Source organism: Hylaeus volcanicus, chromosome 3, assembly GCF_026283585.1.
Source record: "Hylaeus volcanicus isolate JK05 chromosome 3, UHH_iyHylVolc1.0_haploid, whole genome shotgun sequence".
Taxonomy (NCBI): domain Eukaryota; kingdom Metazoa; phylum Arthropoda; class Insecta; order Hymenoptera; family Colletidae; genus Hylaeus; species Hylaeus volcanicus.
The window spans coordinates 7,397,434-7,417,850 of NC_071978.1; the positions used below are offsets into that span (position 1 = coordinate 7,397,434).

General features: G+C 37.8%; 1 protein-coding gene across 3 annotated transcripts in view; it reads left to right on the forward strand.

Moving 5' to 3' along the window:
* Positions 1–20,417, forward strand: part of LOC128874129 (lachesin-like) — a 152,838-nt gene that overhangs the window by 103,473 nt on the left and 28,948 nt on the right. For 2 of the 3 annotated variants that reach the window (XM_054118488.1, XM_054118489.1), the window contains exons 3-4: positions 6,704–6,911; positions 19,889–20,047. In XM_054118488.1, coding sequence (XP_053974463.1) covers positions 6,704–6,911; positions 19,889–20,047 — 367 coding nt within the window. Of the gene's footprint in view, positions 1–744; positions 843–6,703; positions 6,912–19,888; positions 20,048–20,417 lie in introns of those variants that run through there. The other variant, XM_054118490.1, reaches the window with a different exon arrangement.

Here is a 20,417-nt window from a genome sequence, read left to right on the forward strand (position 1 = left end):
GAGTCATGAAACGTGAATAACGCCTACGGGCATGTTTTGCTCGTAAATGTTATGTGGCTTCGATTACCACTACGGTGGACTTTCAGCTTCTGGCCGATGTTCTTCGTTCAGAATTTTCCAATATTTACACGCTAGAATATTCAATATTTTCCAACGCCGTGACACGCCGTGAGGGAATTTGAATAATCCAATATACCTGTTCCATAGTTGGCTATATCTTGTCGCCTTCGATGATTCTATCGCAGTATCGGAATACGGACAGCGACAATTCTTTGATGTCCGAGCAATACCCGTGCGTTTGCGTCCAATTGAACGGATACATGCCGTTCGATTCGAGTTTTGCGAGTCCAGAAGTTGTATGTAAACCGAGGGAAAACGAACTGTTGTCTGTACCCAGCAAATATCTTTAAATTTCTTACATTTGTAATCGTTTGTCTTCTAAATAGGGTCATTTGTACTTGTATTATTCGTGTGACCCTCAATTTTTTTTTCCAAGTTTAAGTTCATATATTATAAAAAGTGCTTTGTCTATATGCTTTTTATATTATATTTTTATATGTTAATCGTATGAAAAATATTAAGTATTGGCCAGTAGAGAAACTTAGAAAGGATTAGGAGGACAGTAGGTAACGATAAGAGAGAATTATTATTTCTAATAAATTATTCTTACATGGAATACGTTACTTCGAATTTATGTAATTTAAATTGATGTTCATGGGCAGTATTCAGGTCACCGGATCGAGGCGAACGTAACACGATTCGTGGAAAGAATTATAAACAACGTATTATAAGGACGTGGATGAAATTGTGTACCGCGAATCGTAAACGGCGTGGAAAGAATGGTAAATATGGTGATTTTAATATAGTTACCAGAATTACAAAGTATGCAAATGTGGCGCTGATTTTGCTATTGAAAAAAGTATATTGGAATTTTTTTCAGCGAAGAGAGTTATTCAGATATTGTATTGTTTGTAGTGGAGCAGAAGCATGAAAACAAAATATAATTATACAGAGTAATCCGTGTAAGAAATAATTAGTTCTATTAACTCTCTTAATAATGAAATTTAATTACTTTTTAACTAGATAGTTCACAAGTCCTTTCAATGTAATAACTTTAGAAACGTTCAACAACTAATGTTTTTCAAATATCATTCCACTACAATGACACAACTAACAAAAACTAATAAAATAATAATTTATACGACGCTTCCAAACAACAGAAAAATTTTAAAATAGCGTAACCACAGGCGCAGAAGTGTGCTCGAACAGCGATAAAATATAACAGTTATGAGAATTATGTTAACGCGGGGAGGGATAGACAATCTACCCGAACCAGTTGATGTTAAGTATGAATGTATAAATAATAATGAAAAGTAGCTTAATCCGCGCAACACGTTAAACGCGATATGATATTATATTATATCGATTACGCCACGATAACAGTTTCAATCACTCATTTCACTTTATCATTCCATCAAATAAATAGTCACGATGCCATCGCTGAAGTCACGAAGCAAAAATTGCAAACGGCGTATCGACAGATACTCGATCGTCCCGATCGGATTGAACGACTTTTTCTTTTTTGAGTTTCTGTTCTAAAAACATTCTCGTTCAGTGTTGAATTATCTTTCTATCGGTTTAGTACACGAAACCTTGGTCGATCAATAGTACAATTGTCGCAATTTCCCCGAACCGGTACATCACACATAACGGTTTGAATTACGTTAAAGTTAGTCATTCCATAAGTTGCGCCCGTGCTAGGCTTAACGTGTGTTCCCTGTACGTTTTATTCGTGTTAGCTGCATCAAATTTTAAACGACTGTCCCATTTTCGCTTCTCGATAAGAATAAATATTTACTTCGGTGGCAGGTATAGACCCACTAGGAAACTTGCGATCAGAACACCGACAGCTGCTCGATCATTCCCGATCGCTCGAAACTCCTTGCCAATATTCGCTCTTTCGTTGATTATCGCCTCGCGCTCGATTGCGTTGCACGCGAGCCAGGAAAGATAGAAGGTGGAATCGAAGAGGAACGGATGAGCGATCGTCGAGGCTACCGCCAGCCATTCTTCTGGCTAGGAATTTTCCCCAATCGTTTTTCATCGACTCGAAGCCCGCAACAAGGCTTGATATATCCTGTTAAATTAACGCGAAGTTCATTTGTCGGGAGATGAGACACACCATTTTCCGAAACGTCTGTTTTGGAAACATATTATCGCATGGAAGTCTGATTTATTACTGTTTAATCTACAAACATGAATTATTACAATTAGAGGGGGAGCATTTAGAGTAAGATACAATAGTGATAAAAGCAATTGCACCACTCCTGAAAAATTCAATCTGTCGAGTTTATGGAGTACATTGTAAATGTTGCAATTATTTCACTAGATAGGTAAATTATAACAAATTGTATTTTCTTTAATATAAATGAAATCTTTTATCCTCAATTATAAAGTGATTACTGGTTCTGTCAATATTGCTGGTGTTGATGAAGAAAAAGAAAATACTCTACTATCAGACATGACGAAAATCCACATTTAAACAAATATTTTAATTAACAATAGAAGGTAATCTGTTATTTATTAAACAAAAATTGCAATTTTATTTCCCTAGCCTTAAATTATATTCCAAGGCCTGTAAAACATTTTACTTAAAATTGTATAATTTTCCCAAATCTTGAAGCACCAGATATAAGAGCTTCGTTACAAGACCTGAAGATTTTAAAAGACTTTTAAAATACTAAATTCTTAATCGACAAAATCGTTGATTTCTCACGCGAACGAATCAGAATCTTCCTTAAAGGACAGGGGAATAAAACCGACAGAAAAATGGAAGACAAGTGTACACGGCTATCGCGACGTTGCTGCTGACGTAAACGAAAATAAAGAAACGTCACCGAGTTTCTGAGATCCGTGGGTCTCACGCATTACTATCGTGCAGACGTTGAAGAAAGAAAAGACAGGAGAGCCAAGGGAATGAGATGCGGCATAACGATAGGTACGGAAACACTGCCATTCACTAGGGAAAGCGTCAGCAGGGAGGGAGGGAGGGGGATGCAAAAACACAGAGAGACTTCTCTATTGTTTGTTTAAGCGAGTTTCCAACCGCGGACGTGCCACTGTGAGATTACAGTGACGAGCAATTATATCGGTACCGCGAAACGAATCATTTGTAAACCGAAGTCTATTGCGGTAGCTGAGGCTGGGTTAGCTGTGTTTTGCTGTGTAGGTGTGGACTTGAATAATTACTCTGACGGTAATTCCGAACGACTGTGCTCGCGAAAAAAGGGACACTCTCGGGCAGATATATTTTGGTAATCGGGCAAATAATATTGTAGGCATGTTGCACGTGTGTTCGCGTGTGTTTTTAAGAATACGAATTACGAATTACAAATTTTTGATGCTGTTTTCAGTTAGTAATTGTCAGCAGGTATTTAAAGATATTTTTAAGTACCTTAAATATTGAAAGTCAGTCATTTTGGAATAGAAGTGATTAGTTCGATAGTTTGATTGGTTTTAATGGTCGAAGGTGTATTCAAAATTTTGTTGCGCATTTCATTAGCTTGACTCGTATGTACATAGTTAGATTTCTCAATTCAATTAATTTTTGGGAAATCAATAAATTGTATTCCAACGTGATTGGAATAAAATACAACGAATTGAGTTGATTTATTCGCGCGATAGGTGGACTTTTAATTCGGATAACGAAAACGCGAATTTGCGCAATATTTGTTTTGGCTGAGATGGAATTCCTTTAAATTTTCCGGAGGCTCCATACAAACTTTTTACGAGGATTGTTGATTCGTACATTTATGTAATTATCTAGCTGAAAGGTTCAGTTTGTTTATAGTTATTTTGTTATAGTATCCCCCGTTTTATTCTTGTTTTACTATTGTTAGGTTCGTTACAATATTCTGCTTTTATTACACATTGCTAGTGACGAGCAACAAAATTTGGCAAACATGTTTATGGTAAAAGTAATACTTATTTCTTTCAACGTGTTCGTTCTCACGAACACAGAGTATTTAGTATCACGGACAATCTAATTAAATTCCTACCCACTTAAGCAAGAACTATCGTCAAGACCAGAGCTTCTTAAATGAGCCCTGGTCCTTTGGGTAGACGCGTTAAAATTCTTTGGAGTCACAAAAAATTGTAAAGAACACGAACTGTGCTCTTTATTCTTTAGAATATCAGAATATGTTTAAGTATCTTCATATAATTATTGTTATTATAAATTGGATTACTTTGCTCTTCTAATGACTTTAATTATGAGTAGCTATTTATTTTCTTATGCAAGTACTCACTTTTAGTTAAATAAAAAACAAACATCTTTTTCCTCTTTCACTTGAAAACTTACAAATAATATTATATCAAAATAATTGTTACGTTTACTGAAATAGTGTTAAAGTTACTTTCTACTGCATCTTATTTCAAGATCATCTCTGCTGTATCCTTCTTGCGAGATACCTCGTATGAAAGTGTTATAGGTACATTTATGCAACAAGCACATATTGCACACGTCTCCTTTATCATGCTTCAGCGATCGTCCGCCTCATTTCGCGCGAACAACCTACAAACCCTTTCCCCAACAATGTCTTCCTCTCGCTTCACAAAGTTCCGCCTCGCTCGCATTCCCGCATCTTTGGGCCATCTTTTTTACGGAACGTATTCGTCTCGTGCTTTCTCCCTCGTTCCATCCGTGAAGCTTGCGAAACTTTCGAAGAGATGTCCCCCTTCTACAGCAGACACGTGGCTTACGGAAGTGGAAAGTACAATCGTTTGAAGAAGACCTGATAGGACAGATTTTAAATTCATTTTTGTTCATCAGTTCAATATTCGATCAGTTGTTCAGGGAAATTTCAACGGTTCCTTTGTTCTCAAGGAAAAATTGTGGGCCTTATGTATTGGCATGTTATGATAACAAATCATGTAGAAGATCTAGAATGCGGAAGCAAGAGGTAAGAGTAAATGGGAATTGAAATTGGAAATAATACAATATAATAAAGTACATTAAAACACATGGAAGACAATTAAGTTTAAAGAATTCCACTATATGTTTAAAAATATATGATTCACAATGCAATACAATTTACAATGCAGACACACGAGCAGCACGGCTTTGAAGTTCAGCGAAAACGTTTCCACAGCTACCACTCGAGTAGACGATCGCTCGAAACCGAACAAATCCGAACAGCGGTGGAGAACGACTCTCTCGCATATAACCGGGTAGAATTCTTCTCATACAGTCGAGTTGCTTCGCGTCGCATATAGTGACAACGACATCCGTTACCAGGCTTTTTCTCAACCGAGTGTACGTTGTCCACAGGCCAAATGGGCGCGGTGGATGAAGTGGATGCGCTCAGTCTGGGGGAAAGAAATCGGGCGGGAAACGCGACGGCCGTGAATAGCGCGCGAGGGGTTGAGGAAGACGCGCTCTAAAACGGCGTCGAGTGTATTACGACTTTTAATTACGAAGTTTCTTCTTTTCGCGTAACGGGCGCAGTTGGTAACCGTCGGGGGCCAGCATTGTCGTAGCACTCGGACAATGAGTCATTGAGAAGACAACGCGGGCGGGAAGGACGGCGCCCGCGCCTCGAGAAAACGGGGGTGGAAGGAAATGTTCCAGAAGGAATAACGAAAAGAAAGGAGGACGGTGGAGAAAGCGGAAGGCTCGTGTAACGGACGTTTGTAAATACGGGATGCGGATTCGTTTCAGTGGAATCTCTTTTCGGGTAGGCGCCGAGATACGGTATACTTTTAACGGAATGTCTTGCCCGCCCGCGTAAGGAGACAATGCGCGCTGCCTGACGGAGTTTCATCCAAAGTAATACCGCAGGGTTATAGACGAAAGTGGCGAGGATCGAATAAAAACGAGAAACGTGGGCGGGGGATGGTGGCGCTGAGGAAACGTCGGTTGCATTTTGTAATGCATACATGTGTGGCGTGTGGAACATCTGGGTCGTGCAAATTGTTATTTTTCTTTTGATCCGGTTGTCGATTGTCGGATGCGACGGTTTCGAGGCACCTCGCGCGTGTCGATTGTGGACCGCTGGAACGGCTTTGAGAGAGTCGGCTAGCATATTCTTTACTGACACGAAACCAGACCGAGAATTGTCGCGTGTCTTTCGGCTTGATTCCGCGTATTTGAATAGGATACCGTTTACCGATGAGCAGGGGGCGGGGATGGGTGTTTGAGAGATAGGTCAGTCGGATGACTTGTTTACTTTTGAAGATCGAGAACACTTGAAGTAGATGGTAGAGCTTTTCTAATGGGGAGTGTGTGTGTTGTACCCTTTGTTTGAATTTATTGGTTTCATGGTTGTGAATTCTTTCGTCTTATTTCTTCGTTAATATTTAGTATGTACATACCTAGTTTTGTATTATTATTTTATGTACTGTCTTTTTGATCATTCGAACATAAAAAGGACTTCACATAAAATGAGTTTTATAAAATCATGTTTGTAAAATAAATAAAATGGGAAAGGAACCAATATGACTTAAGCCTGTCCTGTTCCTTTGACAAATCCTCGTCAATCAAATTCAAATTCCTGAAACTCAATCTCGCATAAAGTGTAATAACGGTAGCAAACAGTGAAACCAATTCCAACAATGTTTCATGACAACTTGGAACATCCTAAAAAGTAATAAAGTCCGTGCGTATGTTCAGTGATAGTACTCACACTGTATTCCTGTGTTACAGGTGGCGTGGCTACGTGTCGATACACAGACGATCCTCACGATTGCGGTCCACGTGATCACGAAAAATCATCGAATCTCTGTGAAACATAGCGGTCATCGTACCTGGTCTCTTCACATCAAAGACATCAAAGTGTCGGACAGGGGATGGTACATGTGTCAACTGAACACCGATCCGATGTCCAGCATCACTGGATTCCTCGAAGTAGTCGGTAATGATTGACAGCATTGTAGTAATAATTTTAAACTGTTCAAAACAACTGAAATATTACTCGTGCAAAAATCTATCATCTATTTTAGATTATCTATTTAGATTAAGAATTAACATAGTATCTAATTAAATTCAATATGTTGGTTAATGTTTTTTTTTTTTTTAAACTTCCTCACAATGCAGGATTGAAACATAATACAGATTTGATGATAAAAATGAATGATGTAGTAGATTCCTAGTGGATAATAAAAGTGTAGGAAACTATTCTATTAAGTAAATGCTGAACAGTATCGAGCCGCATTTAGTATACTTGTCAGGTAATTTTCTTTGTCTATTAACTCGTAATGCAAACTCCGAGCATATTACAAGTTTCCATCCGCGACTCCATATCGCCTTATCGAAAAATCCCTCAATAAATAGTTTCGAAACACGAAACTTCGCAAACGTCTTCCTTTACACGGTCCCTAAGCAAGCTAGCAGCTCCAGCAACAAGTGATTTTACGTCAGACTGCACCAGCACGCGTTTATAGCTGCGTAATTTGAATATCTCGAAACTTTGATTACGAAATTCCTCTTTGCCATTGAATTGCATTAGATTCGTTCGTTCTTTAATCTCGAATCTGCTCGAGCCACCTAAACGCGTCAAGAATCGCAGAAAGGAGATGTAATTTTCCAAGAAACCGGATACCATCTCCGGCATCCTGGGAAAGATCGTTCTGCGACGGGTAAAGAATTCATAGTATTCCAGTTGGCGCTGTTAGCCAAGATTTTAGGACGTCGAGCAAACTCGGCGGTGGCGGCGTTCTCGGTTTATTATTATTGGAGGGCACTGGGAAATTCCAGGAGGAATAGGCAAGGGAATATTTGCAAGCAAATCGTGCGTTCGGGATTGCTCGCGGGGGTCTGTATCGCGCGTCTTCCCGAAGCTACGAGATTCCCAACCGATGCTCGCGAAACTCTCCCAAGAACAGCCAGCATCAGCGTTTTCCATGTGTACGTACCGCGCGCATGTCCCACGGAACACGTCCTTTCCTGGCGTGGCGCATCCTTCTTCCATAGCCATGCATCAACTGATCCTTACCGAGAACTTTCTTGGCACTTGGTACCAGCGTTCCTGTTACGCCAACTTGTCAAACTTCACCAACTACGGTCGCCTAAGCATCCACCATAGTGTCGTTGCAGGCTCCCGTGATTGCAACTACGAGACACCGATATTTAATCCTTGATTATTTCGCCAACAGTTTGTCCCGCGGACATCGTTAACCGCGACGCTGAAGAGCTGAACTTCTTAGGCTTTTCGACCGCAGGGATTTCTAGCGAACGCTGAAAATAAAGAGAAATTGATCATCAAACGGTAGCGAAAATAACCCATTAAATTTTATGATTAAATCTCGATTGTAACTGATTTTAACCGACTTTGCGGTTAAATTGGCATTATATTTAGAAGAATCAGAGAAGACATATTCAAAATTAAACGAGAGTTATATCTAGCTGTACCACTGAAAAAGTATTAGCGAGAACTAGTTATTTCTAATACTGACCTGACCTAGACGTAGTCCAGACTCAACGAGACTGAGTTTTTGGTTGGTTAAAAAGAATCCATTCTTTGGGAGTGAATAAGTGTAATTGAGTGAAAGCATTACGATATTTATGAGAATATTACTGTATTGTAATTATTTTAGGGATTATAAAGGCAGAAATTCTTCAAATCGGTTGCTATGCATTCGCAGCACGAGATGATTAAATACTGCACGTAGAGTGACGTACATCCTGAACTAAATATGCGTGGTTTAAAAACGTTCAGACATATTGTTATGGAAATATCCCGTGAAACGGATACATTCAAGCACTTTACTGAATCGTAATTATTTCAACGGTTATAAAGATAAAAATTCTTCAGATCAGTTGGTATATATTCGTAGCACATAGTGGTTAAAAATCACTACTGCATGTAGAGCGACACACTTTCTGAATTAAATATGCATGGTTTAAAATCGTTCAAATGCATTATTATGGTTCTGTGCAACGGATGTAGAGAAGCATTTCAGTTCCAGAATAGCTGTTGCCGGTGGAACTATGAAACCTAATTCAATCGCGATATGCATATTTACATTTTATAGATCTTCCACTGTGACATCGTTTTGTATATAACGACAAATTAATGGATCATATTTGATGATTCGACAGCCGTCTTTCTTACGTCTAAATTTAAAGAGTTGACGTGATAAATACAAGTTTGTTAGAAAGTTTTCTGTCTACGTGAAACTTGAAACTTGAATAAAAAAAATGATTGAATCATGATTAGGTTAAGCAAAATTTTATATACCGAAGCTTTACAGTTTTGAAGTTGACACAAATGAATTCAAAGTCAAAATAAACTAAAATATTTATTTATTTCGTATCAAGCCCACTTTTGCTACATTTCGCCTCTATTTCTTTTTTTTGCTACAAATATCAGCCTACCGATAGAAAGTGGCCCGAGGAAGACAGTAAATTCGGAGGAAACGTTTAACGTGGAACGTACATCCAAAACAGTGTAATCAAGGCTCGCCACTGAAAGAGTCAAGAGTCTGTTTTGCCAAGATAGAGACACCAGGAGACAGGTATTTCTAGGCTGGTACGGATTTGTGGCAGTAGGATGCAAATGTATGTAAAGTGTACACCGCGCACCAAAACCTTCGAGGGCGATTGTACTCTTGGCGGGCTATTAAACACCTTCCTGGACCCTCGTGCTCCTCGGCCTAATAACTGCCCGGCCTCCACGGCTCGCAAGGAGCCCATTTGCCAGTCGCTGAGCACGGTAGAACGCGTGCTGTAAGCGTATGGTTTAACCTAGTCGTAACCCTTCGTTAAATTTCTTCTTTATCAGTTGGAACGATCGCTGACGGCGTTGTTCAGGTGCGAAAATGGAGGACTGCAGCCTGAGATCCTACAGTGGGACAAATTTCTCAAACCCTGACCAGAATTCAAAGAATCAATTCAACAGGAATTTTATTTGTATCCAATAGGTGGACAACAGCCTTAGTACTTTCAAGTGGGCATGGTTCATTATGTTATTAATTATACGTTTCGATCATCTGTGGTTTTAGGCTTTCCTTTCGGGCAGTGATGATTGTAAAGTCTAGGAAAAATTCTCCACATATGAAGTTCTGATTTATTAGAAAATCATAGGTCGTCAAATCTCTTAGGGGATGGGTTATCAAGTGTGGAACTGATAATGGTGAATCGAAGTCGTTGTAGACCCTTGGAGGGTCAGATTAATTAAATAATTACTTAAGAAGTGACATTTTAAGTGACTTCTATATGTGTACATTTAACAAAGCACGCGTTATAAGAAATATTTACATCATGAGAGGATGTGTTTCTCAGAATTTAAATGATGTAAAATAGGAGAAGAATGGTTGTACTTTGTTTTCCGTCCCCAATCGAACACTATACATGTCGTACACGTTAAAGAAACACCTATAATTAAATTTGCTGTTAGATACTGTGATTCAGTTGACTATTAAGAGTCAGTCGTTCCAGCTGATCACATATCTACAGTATACCTGATTTCATCATAAATTTTATAATTTCAGAATATAATTTTAGAATTGTACAATTACAAACTTTTTTTTACCGTGGATTTTCTTCACTCTATGACGGAGAATGAGCATCGTGTGTTTCCGCGTTAGTGTAACTGACATGGCTTGCAATTAAATCCCTCCAAATCCTCCGTGTTGGATGTCAGCTCCTTCTCACTTCTACGTGATTTATCTTCTTGCATCATACCTCTTGATTTAACTCTTCTCGCAATGCAACCTACCCTGAACAATCTTGGTATTCGATTCATCTTGATGTCTTCTCCTTCATGTTTCTGCGTTGAACCGTTCTACTTTTCACGTGTACGTTTTCTACATCCTTGTCACTATTTATGCATTTACTCTAACCTCGTACTTTCCTTATGTATTTAGCGTGATGTGGTTTGTGATTCTTTCTTCTCGACTGTGCTTTCTTATTCAGCGTATACAAAATTCGTTTCCTCGTACCTCTCTGCTGTTCTCGTAAACTCTATCACATTACTCCACGGTTTCGAATGTATGGCTGAATGAATAAGCAGTAAAGATGGATTCTTCATCTTGACTACATTACCCATAACGTCCTGGCTTCAAAGATAATGTATACATAAATGCTGAGAATGCTCTAATCACCGGGCTCTATTTTATGTTCTTGCTCTGAGTTTATGAAAATTAAATCTTTTTTTATGGGCGTGGATAATGTTTGGAATGTATCCCTTCTGAATATCAATTCTAATGGAACTTAAGTGTCTGTGTCTGTAAAAATTAGACTGTGAAGCAATGAGGTGGACTGCTGTCCAACTAAGCCCTGGGACTTTGTTCAACTCGTTACGCTAAAAAATTTTAAAAATTTGATGTGTGTCTATGTATATTGGGGCCTGTTTTATTTTTTATTTATGAAATGGTTTCTTAAAAATTTATGGAATTTGATATAATACCTTCTGCTTTTGTATGGGTTATTGGTGATATTAAATTCTTAGAAAAATGTTCTATACACGAATGTGTATACGTGTGTATGTCTGTACGTATATAGGCTCCCGCTTCACTTCATATTTCTGAAATGAATAATCAGAAAAAGATGAAATTTCATGTGGTGACTTCCAATATGGGAAATCGATGCCGACAAAGTTTTCAATAAATTCCGTATGAATGAAAAATAAAGTCACCTAAAGGAATGTATGAATGAGTGCAATATGAATTCTATATGATTCTGTATAAATAGAACTTACGCAAAGGAACGCTATTGTCACTCTCTGTACCTGTAAAAATCATTTCTGCCATTCGAAGAAAATTTATGGAGTAGTCTTGGAGTAAAAAATTCAATCATAAGGATAGCTTTCGTAAAAATACACAGAAATTGAAAGAGGTATTCAATGCAAAAGTTTTACCTTGCAAAAATAATATTATTGTATCATTTATACATATTTGTACTATTATATAAATACATATAAAATATAAAATACACGTTACAACATTGCAAGACAAAACATACCTTAATTTACGTTTTTGTGTTTCAGTGTGTATAAAAATATGAATTTGCATAAACATCCACAGTATAATGATGACTCAAAGCCTCCTGAACTACAGGCGAAATAACTGAACTTACAATAACACTGAATGCCACCAAGCTCTTTGATATTCAGTTGCAAAAGCGATCGGTTTTTCGTGAATTAGCTCTCTCCCTTGGTGAGGGCTTATAAACTCGTTACATAAAAATGGAATGTAAAAGTGATCCGATGAGATTTTCCTCGGACACGTCATTTCATTGACATTTTTACATAATCCAACGATTCGAGCAACCCGTATGGACTGGAGTACCGATGAATTTGCAAACGAGACAAGATTACATTTGCATGCTGAGGGCGGTGTACGAGTGTTGTTCTTGCCTTCGACCGCGGAGGTTGGATGCGCTCTCGTAAATAAGTTAGCGTGCTGCTTCCGCGGATAATGAAATATCTTCCGCGGCGATGCCCTGGACACAAACACATGATTAACTGTCAAACGAAATTCTCGGAATTTCCATTATCCGATGGACAAACTGAAGCGCGGACCTTAAGCGTGTCGCAAAGCATAACTAGCCGGCGCACGACGCCAACGCGTATAAACGTAAAGCTTAAGCTTATCGCGAATAACCCTCGTTAAATCCCTTGTTTATGGTCGCGACTATGCCTTGGGTATGAACGGGTGAACGCTGTGAAATTGACTGTTTTCACTTTCTTGGATTCGATTGGTCAATCGTGTCGGGCAGACGTGTATTTCGCGATTAAATTTTAGAATTACAAAATGGCATGCTTTCGTAATTGCGTCGGCTGGTCTCGCTGTGTACACGTGATTATTATCACTGGTATCGGTTCTTAAACGTAATATGCACGTTGCGGACTCGCAGGCAATGTTTAACACGCGCCTGCGAATGCACGGTAATTTAGTAACGTTTAGTTCGGGTGTACTTAACGGTGAATTTAAAGTGGAGCCTGGACGAAATTCGTTTCATTTTGTGGTTTTTACGGTAAATAAATTGCTTTAAAGGTGGAAAGCAAGAATATAGAATTTATTTGTATTTTCAACGATTAGAAATCTTGTAAAGTATACTTAAAGATTGGGGAAAATGAAAATTCAATAAATTTATTTTGTTTTATGTTCTATGTAGAAAATAAACCGCTTCAAAAGTAGAATTCGGGAATGTGATCTCGTTTTAAATGGGAAGAATGGGAATTCTATTTTATACACGTTAAAATCTAAATGAAATTATTTTAGTTACAATAAAATTTCAATCCAGTTAATTTCATTTTATATTTACCTTATTTAATAATTTGGTTTTTCTTAAACTAACATTACAAACAGCTCAAATTATATATCGATTTGTCATTTATAATATTAATATCACAGGAATCAATCTGCAATGAACCCGATTCGCGTTAAGTGTTCAAATCGCTGTACATTTTACATAAATTGGTAGCCTCACTGGTTTTACCGTGACAAGTTTGTTGACGAAATGATCAACGTTGAATGTTTTCAATCTACTGGAACGGAAAACATGGAAACGGTTCAAATCAAACGCAAAAAGTCTAGTGTTTGTGAAACATTCGAAACTGATCACTTCATTGTTCAGAAAAATTCAGCGCATGAGGGAATACATAGGTACGGGTGGAAATGGTTCTTTTTGAAACCGCTGCAATCATTTATCAAACCTCTCTCCTTTATTTTTGTCGTGTTGTATTCGTTTAGCTGCAATATTGGATTAAGCGTAAATTTAATCAACACTTGAAAGGGCGTGCATTGCAATGGTTTCACTCATTTTCTAATTATTGTACATTCTTCAGAAGTTGAGGCTGCTGCAGAGTGGAATATATAAACTGCTTTGCTATATTCTATTAGCAAAAGTATGGAATGGTACTCCATAAATATGGATCGTATGATTTTCTATTAGAATATCGCAACATAAATGGAAAACCTGAAAAGTCAGTATATCTGACACTGCAGGATTTGTATTAGTATGAAAGTTGGAAATGAGGAATTTCTTGGACGAAGATCAATATTCAACAAGGCTGATAGAAAGAAGGAATTCGTAAGTTTCAGCGAAAAGTTATATTCGAAGGAAGGGGATGTCTTGTGAAATACAAAGTTAAACGAGAATATCATTTGACCTCTTTTGTTACAGCCTCTCGATACAACGTTTTCGAATTTATAAAAATTATTCCATTATTTTGTATCATATTGACATAGGTTCCATATTAATTTCTGGTACTGATTCCATAAAATAGTGTTACTGCTTGTTATAGTAATGCGAATACATTCCATAATTATACATGCAAATAATACAAATTTCTTCCATTCGAGATGTATTAATAACTTTATTGAAATAACCAAACAGATACATTACGACTACCTTATAATTAATTTCATAATTATCTGTCCGAAAAATTAAAAATTCCGACCTTCTCTAATTCAGAAACTTCGATAATTATAGAATCTGATTCCATTTGGTATCTCCAAGCTTGATATGTAATTAATATAACATTTTCCACTGCACTATAGGTCAATATGTGATTGAATTGAAGAAATATATGTATATGAACCTCGTACCCGAGGGAAATTAATTCAATAATCCTTGATGAATACTCAGCCTACGTGAATTGTTTAGCATTTTATAATAAATATTGTAAAATCTGTTTTAACCAACTAGTAAGACAAATTCGTTACTAATGATTTCCATTACATACAATTCCTTTCAATAAAGTGAATAACATTGTACTTAGAATAATTTTATAAATATCTTGTACATTGGCCCTTACATAACAATGTCCTATGATACTTTTGACTTGTCTTTGACATGTATATTTTCTATTTTCATTTTAATGTCATATTTACAAAGTGTCCTAAAAATCACCATGTAATATTAGAAAATAATAAGAATTTTTTTATTGCAGTAATTACATAAACTTCATGGAATTTATTATACATTCTCTCACATAGTGAAACAAACTTCGTTTGTGATACGGCTCGTCGAGTTTAACGACAAGAAAAATTTAGGAAAATATCGTTTCTGACAGAAACCGCAATTTCGCAAACGTCATTGGAGTTAGTCGGTGAACTCTTGGAACGAAGGTGCGTTTCGCGCAATCCACGGTCTAGAAATGGGTCGATGGGGTAGCAAAAAAAATGAGAACCGACGCGAAAAGAGAATAACAACACGTTGTCGAGCGAACACGTGTGAAATAATAAATTCGACGCAATTGTTCCCCCGTATCAATAAATATACTATCTGCGGATACGACGATTTTTTCTGCTCCAGCGTTTGCACCCGACGTAGCCAGAGCGCGAAATGAATTGCATCGCTTGTCGCTTCGTATTTTTGTTAGTGATCTGCGATACCTAGGTGGAATTGCTTCGTATTTTTGTTAGTGATCTGCGATACCTAGGTGGAATTGCTTCGTATTCGATGCCGGTGTGTTTACGCAATACTTGGCTAGATTTCGTCGCCTCATTTCGTTATTCCATGCTCTTTATGTTGTCCATTCTTCTACATGGAGACAGTAGAGTAGAGTAAACAACATATTAGGTGTCAATCATTACTCCAGGTTCTCTTTTCATAAGTACGTAAAATTGAAAAGTAGTCAGAATATATTCATTACTAAAATTACAAACAGTTTCAGGCATTTTATTTTTCTTTTTGTCTTGGTTAGGTTACTATACTTGATTTTATATTCCAAAAATTCCATTCAATGAAATATCGAGACTCCCTCAATGTGACAAAAATTTTGTTCAGCTTTCTCTACGTCTGAAGCCATCTATCACTCTAATTAGGGTAACAAGTTTCGTAAGCGTGCAAAACCTGGTTAAAAAGTTTGAGTTACGCTGGGGGCCCTTTTCTTGTATGGAGTTCATTATAGAGGCACTTCGTCTTCCGAACACGTATTTTGAAACTCGCTAGAGGAACACGATACCGATATTTTTAAAAGCAACTGGCTGCTGTCCTTCTCGAGAAAGTGGGAGTCAGTTAGTGAAAAGTTCTCGAATATCTTTTAGTCAAATATCCCGTCCATAATGTCCTTTTACATGCAGAAGACCTTTGTGTAGAATCGGAGAACAAATTTCTTTGAATCGCTTACAACGCGTGGCAAGAAATTTCAATCGTTCAGTTACGTTCTGTTACGATTTATTTCATTTACGTGGTTGCTAATTTTTTAATTTAAACTTTGTTCAGGTCGAAGATTTCTTTATAAAATTAAATTCCAATAAAGTTAGCTTTCTTTTCAATATTAGTTCTAATAACGATGAGGACATTATAAATACGAAGCAAGGTTGGTAATACTGGTATTTAACTTTTGTATGTACAACAAGGAAGTTTAATAATATTTCATTCAACGTACAGAAACTTGTGCTACTTTGTCTGAAAGTCAATTACAAATAATAATTTCGATCACTGCATTTCAATTAGTAATTTCTCTACATTTCGAATGAATGTTTCCGTAGCATTGCTATCCGTCACTCAAGCGTAAATTAACTTTTGGAATTTTACTGACACGGTGGCATTTAATTACCTATTTCCAACAAATTTTTATCCAAGGCGTACCCAACGGTTATTTTCACGCGGTTTACATATATAAGCGCAGTACACCATGTATAAAATTTCTGCAGAAGCTGGTTTTAAATATACTTTCTACAATTAACAGATCCAAACGTTTTGTACCGGTATTTTAATTTTCACGGGCTTCGAGCTTTTTAACATTTTTAAATCGTCAATATTTTTACTATCTGCGAAGCTTTCAAGACTCTTAAGGAGCTACGCTAAGTTGGAGATGTAAAGTATTCATGGGTTTTTAAAAATTTATTACAGTGAACGCTGTGATCGAAAAGTTTGTGCTTTGGACTACATGAATACACGATATTTGTAGAGTTGAAAAATATTTTCTTCTCATATTAAAGTCAATTCTTCGATTAAAATGGTAGTGCCTATTTGAAGAAAGATTCTTATTTATGAAAGTATTCTTTACTTATTCACGTAGGATTTTATTGAAAAATTGAAAAGTACCAATATGGTGCTTGTTAATAAGGGTATCCCAGCAGTGTACTAAGGAGTTTAAAATTAATGGATGTATTCATTAATCACGATATTTTTCTAATAGTTCTTGAAAATATTTTCATACACTATTAATGATATTTATTCATGTACTACAAACACAACCTGCTAAATACCGTTTTACTGCAATACATTTACAGGATCATAACTATTTCACATACAATAAAAGTACTTGAACATAAATAAATATGAATTTTAAATATTTCAGATTTCGAGAATGAACATCTGCAACAAAATTTTAAACAGAACTTCCTAAAAATGGTCCCTCGATGAACCACACGTTGGCCCATTTTTACCACGCACATATAAATAATTAAAAAGAAATTATTCAGACTCCTCAAGCCAAGCATAAACATCATGCAAAAGTAAAGATCAGGACTTTCTTTAAATAAAATGTCAAAAACGTTTTATCTCGAAGCAATTCGACCTCCTAGTTCCTTTGAACAACCCTCTACAGCATGAAAGGTTGAATTTTTGTCTTTCCTTAGAAATTTAATTTCGCATAGTATCCAAACACCTTTGTGCGATGAAATTGTTTGTAAATTCGCGTTGCGGAAATTCGAACGGCCATTACGACCCCGCGTGCAAGGTGGCAATACCCGATTCCATTTCTTGAAGCAATGGGAGAAACCCGCGAACGAAGTTCCTCGCATCCCGCAGAATTACCACGAAGAATGCGTTCGGTGGTCGTTCACCCGTTTTCACGCCTTTGCGAGTCTCACTCTCGAAACCGTCGAGTGTCGATTAATGAAACGTCGAAGGAGCCGTGATCCGCGTTGCTTTGCGCACGAAATTTAATTTCGGTACATTGTTGGTTGCAGTCAGCCGCCCGGGAACCTTTGATCGAAACCACGCTTGTTTATTTTTTTAATACTATACCAGGGTATGGTCTCGTCGTGCAACGCAATTACATTTTTCTCCCCACCCCTCTCTCATAAAACATTGAATTCCCTGTATTTTAAACCAATTTTCCGGAATTACTTTCGCCCCGTTCGAGAAATTCCTTTGACGTTATCGCGAAACTTCCCCCCGTCGCTTTAATGTAATTAATATTTTCCATACGCTCGCAACTGAGCTTTAATTACATTTGGCGTCAGCAATTTCCCACCATACGAGTATCGCTTCGATTCGTTATTTATATCGACCGACATTTTCCTAATTTTCAGCGACGAGCGTCGATGGCGCTAGTAACTTTGGGGTTAAAGGGTTTCGAGTAATCAGTTCTTGGGTAGTTTAAATAAAATATATTTTTGTTCAGTGAGAAGTTGATATTTTTACAACTTATTTTAATTTAAAAATTACAATATTTTTGTTTTGATCACTTCAAAGTATAATTAAATATCTTAAGTTTACAGTTCAAATATGTATTTCTTATATTTGTTGGGGATGATTATATGTTAAGAGTGTTATAATATTTGATATCGTGAATTTATTTTTGATTTTAGTGTTAGGATTTCTATTTCTATTTATCTTGTTATCATTGATCAGTTAAAATAAATTATTTTTGTCATTGTACAAACAGAGACATGTATCCATTTTCACTGATGTTTCATGCATCAACAATGTAAACGAATTGGAAAACATCATGAAATGTGTTATTTTCACGTACATTAGGAATTACTGTAACGTAGTAAACATCCAACGTAATGTCGCGACTGTTTAAATAACATTCCTAGAAATACGTCAGGTGAATCAATAAACGTTCATCCAAATATAGTTACGAAACGTCAATATCGCGATTAAAAGGCCAGAGAGCCGTTTTGAATTACCTATTGTTTCGTTAATTCGACGAAATCCCTAGTTTCTCTTGTTTCCTATTTTAGCGTAAAGCTCTGTTATTTTAATTTGAAAGACCAGGGGCGATTATTTTCACACTCCACGATATACCATTAAATTTCCAGAGCGTGCAAAACAAAACACTTCCCCTTCAGTGATTAAAATGGCGATTAAAGTCCCCGAGCGCGGCCAATTATCGCAAGTCAATGCCGCGAAACAAAAGATCATCGCACGCCCTCGGTGTGCACGTTAAGACGAGGGGAGTCGAGCATGCAGCAGGATCGTGAGGCCATTCAATTCCCTCTGTTATAATTTTTTACGCAATTTAAACTCGAGGAATTTTCAACCACTCGAAATTTATATATCGTAAAATACACAATGCTTTAGTAAAACTTACACATTCATACAGCATTGGAATATTTTAATTTTCTATTATTAAATTAATTCAGAATACTTTACTTGATTTTTGGGGGCACGTAACGTTAGTAACAACTGTATTGATTAAATTATTGGTTGACTAGATCGTTCTTTAATTCAGGAGTACATACGTAACCAAGAATTAAATGATATGTCAGTTTTTTCATCTTCCATAATTAAGTCTGCTGTAACTTTTTAACATTTTCTACATAATCCTTCGTCCGTCTTCCTTTCAATAATTCTATTCTGTCTACTTCTGTAAACTAACATTCACACATGATGCTTGCCCCTGACATTCAATCCAATTGCAAAAGATAAAAATCCTCGCATTACGCATCGGATGACCCGACACAATGACCTCCCTCCCACTAATATACTTGCAACGGAACTTACGGGCTAGGTAGTTCGAGCCGGATTCGAGGTTTTACGATCGGATTCTCGTTGGTGCGGGACGGTTACATTCGCTGCTGATCGGGCCAGCATGCTCCGGGGTCTGGCGTAGAATATTTGCGAATATCCATCGAGACATCGGTAGATCGGTCCAGATAGCCATCTATCCGGACGAACGGCGTCGCGCTGGAGCGTGCCGGTACGCGTGTACACGAGGGAGGCGGGTTTGGCACCATTGCAATGTGGCCATTGTTTCAGTGCCCCCGGATATCCTGGACTACCCTACCAGCACGGACATGGTGGTGCGGGAGGGGAGCAACGTGACGTTGCAGTGCGCCGCGACGGGCATCCCGACGCCAACGGTCACGTGGCGTCGTGAAGCAGAAGACAAGAACAACCTGTCAAACTGGAGAGAGGGTACGTACTCATCAGATGATTCTTCCAACACCTTCCGCAGTTCTTCGAATCCGTGCTACTCGCTCCTGTTGGTCTCCACTATGCCGAGCCAGCACAGAGACACCCGCTTCCTTTTTTCCTTTATCAGCTCTATCCCCTTTTTCTCAGCTCGCATTGTTACCCTGGCAGTCGCCCCGCGCCTCGTTCCGCGTATATTGCCACTTTGCTCGTAGAGAAACGCATACCTTTACTTCCCAGTCCTTCTGGCTGGCGAATAAAGGCGTGACAGACGGTTCGACCGTCTTCCTCGCCTCTCTGATTGCGCGAGATCTTTATTGCGAAACTAGACACGGCGGGGCGAGGTTTGACAGCTCGACCCTGCCGTTCACCG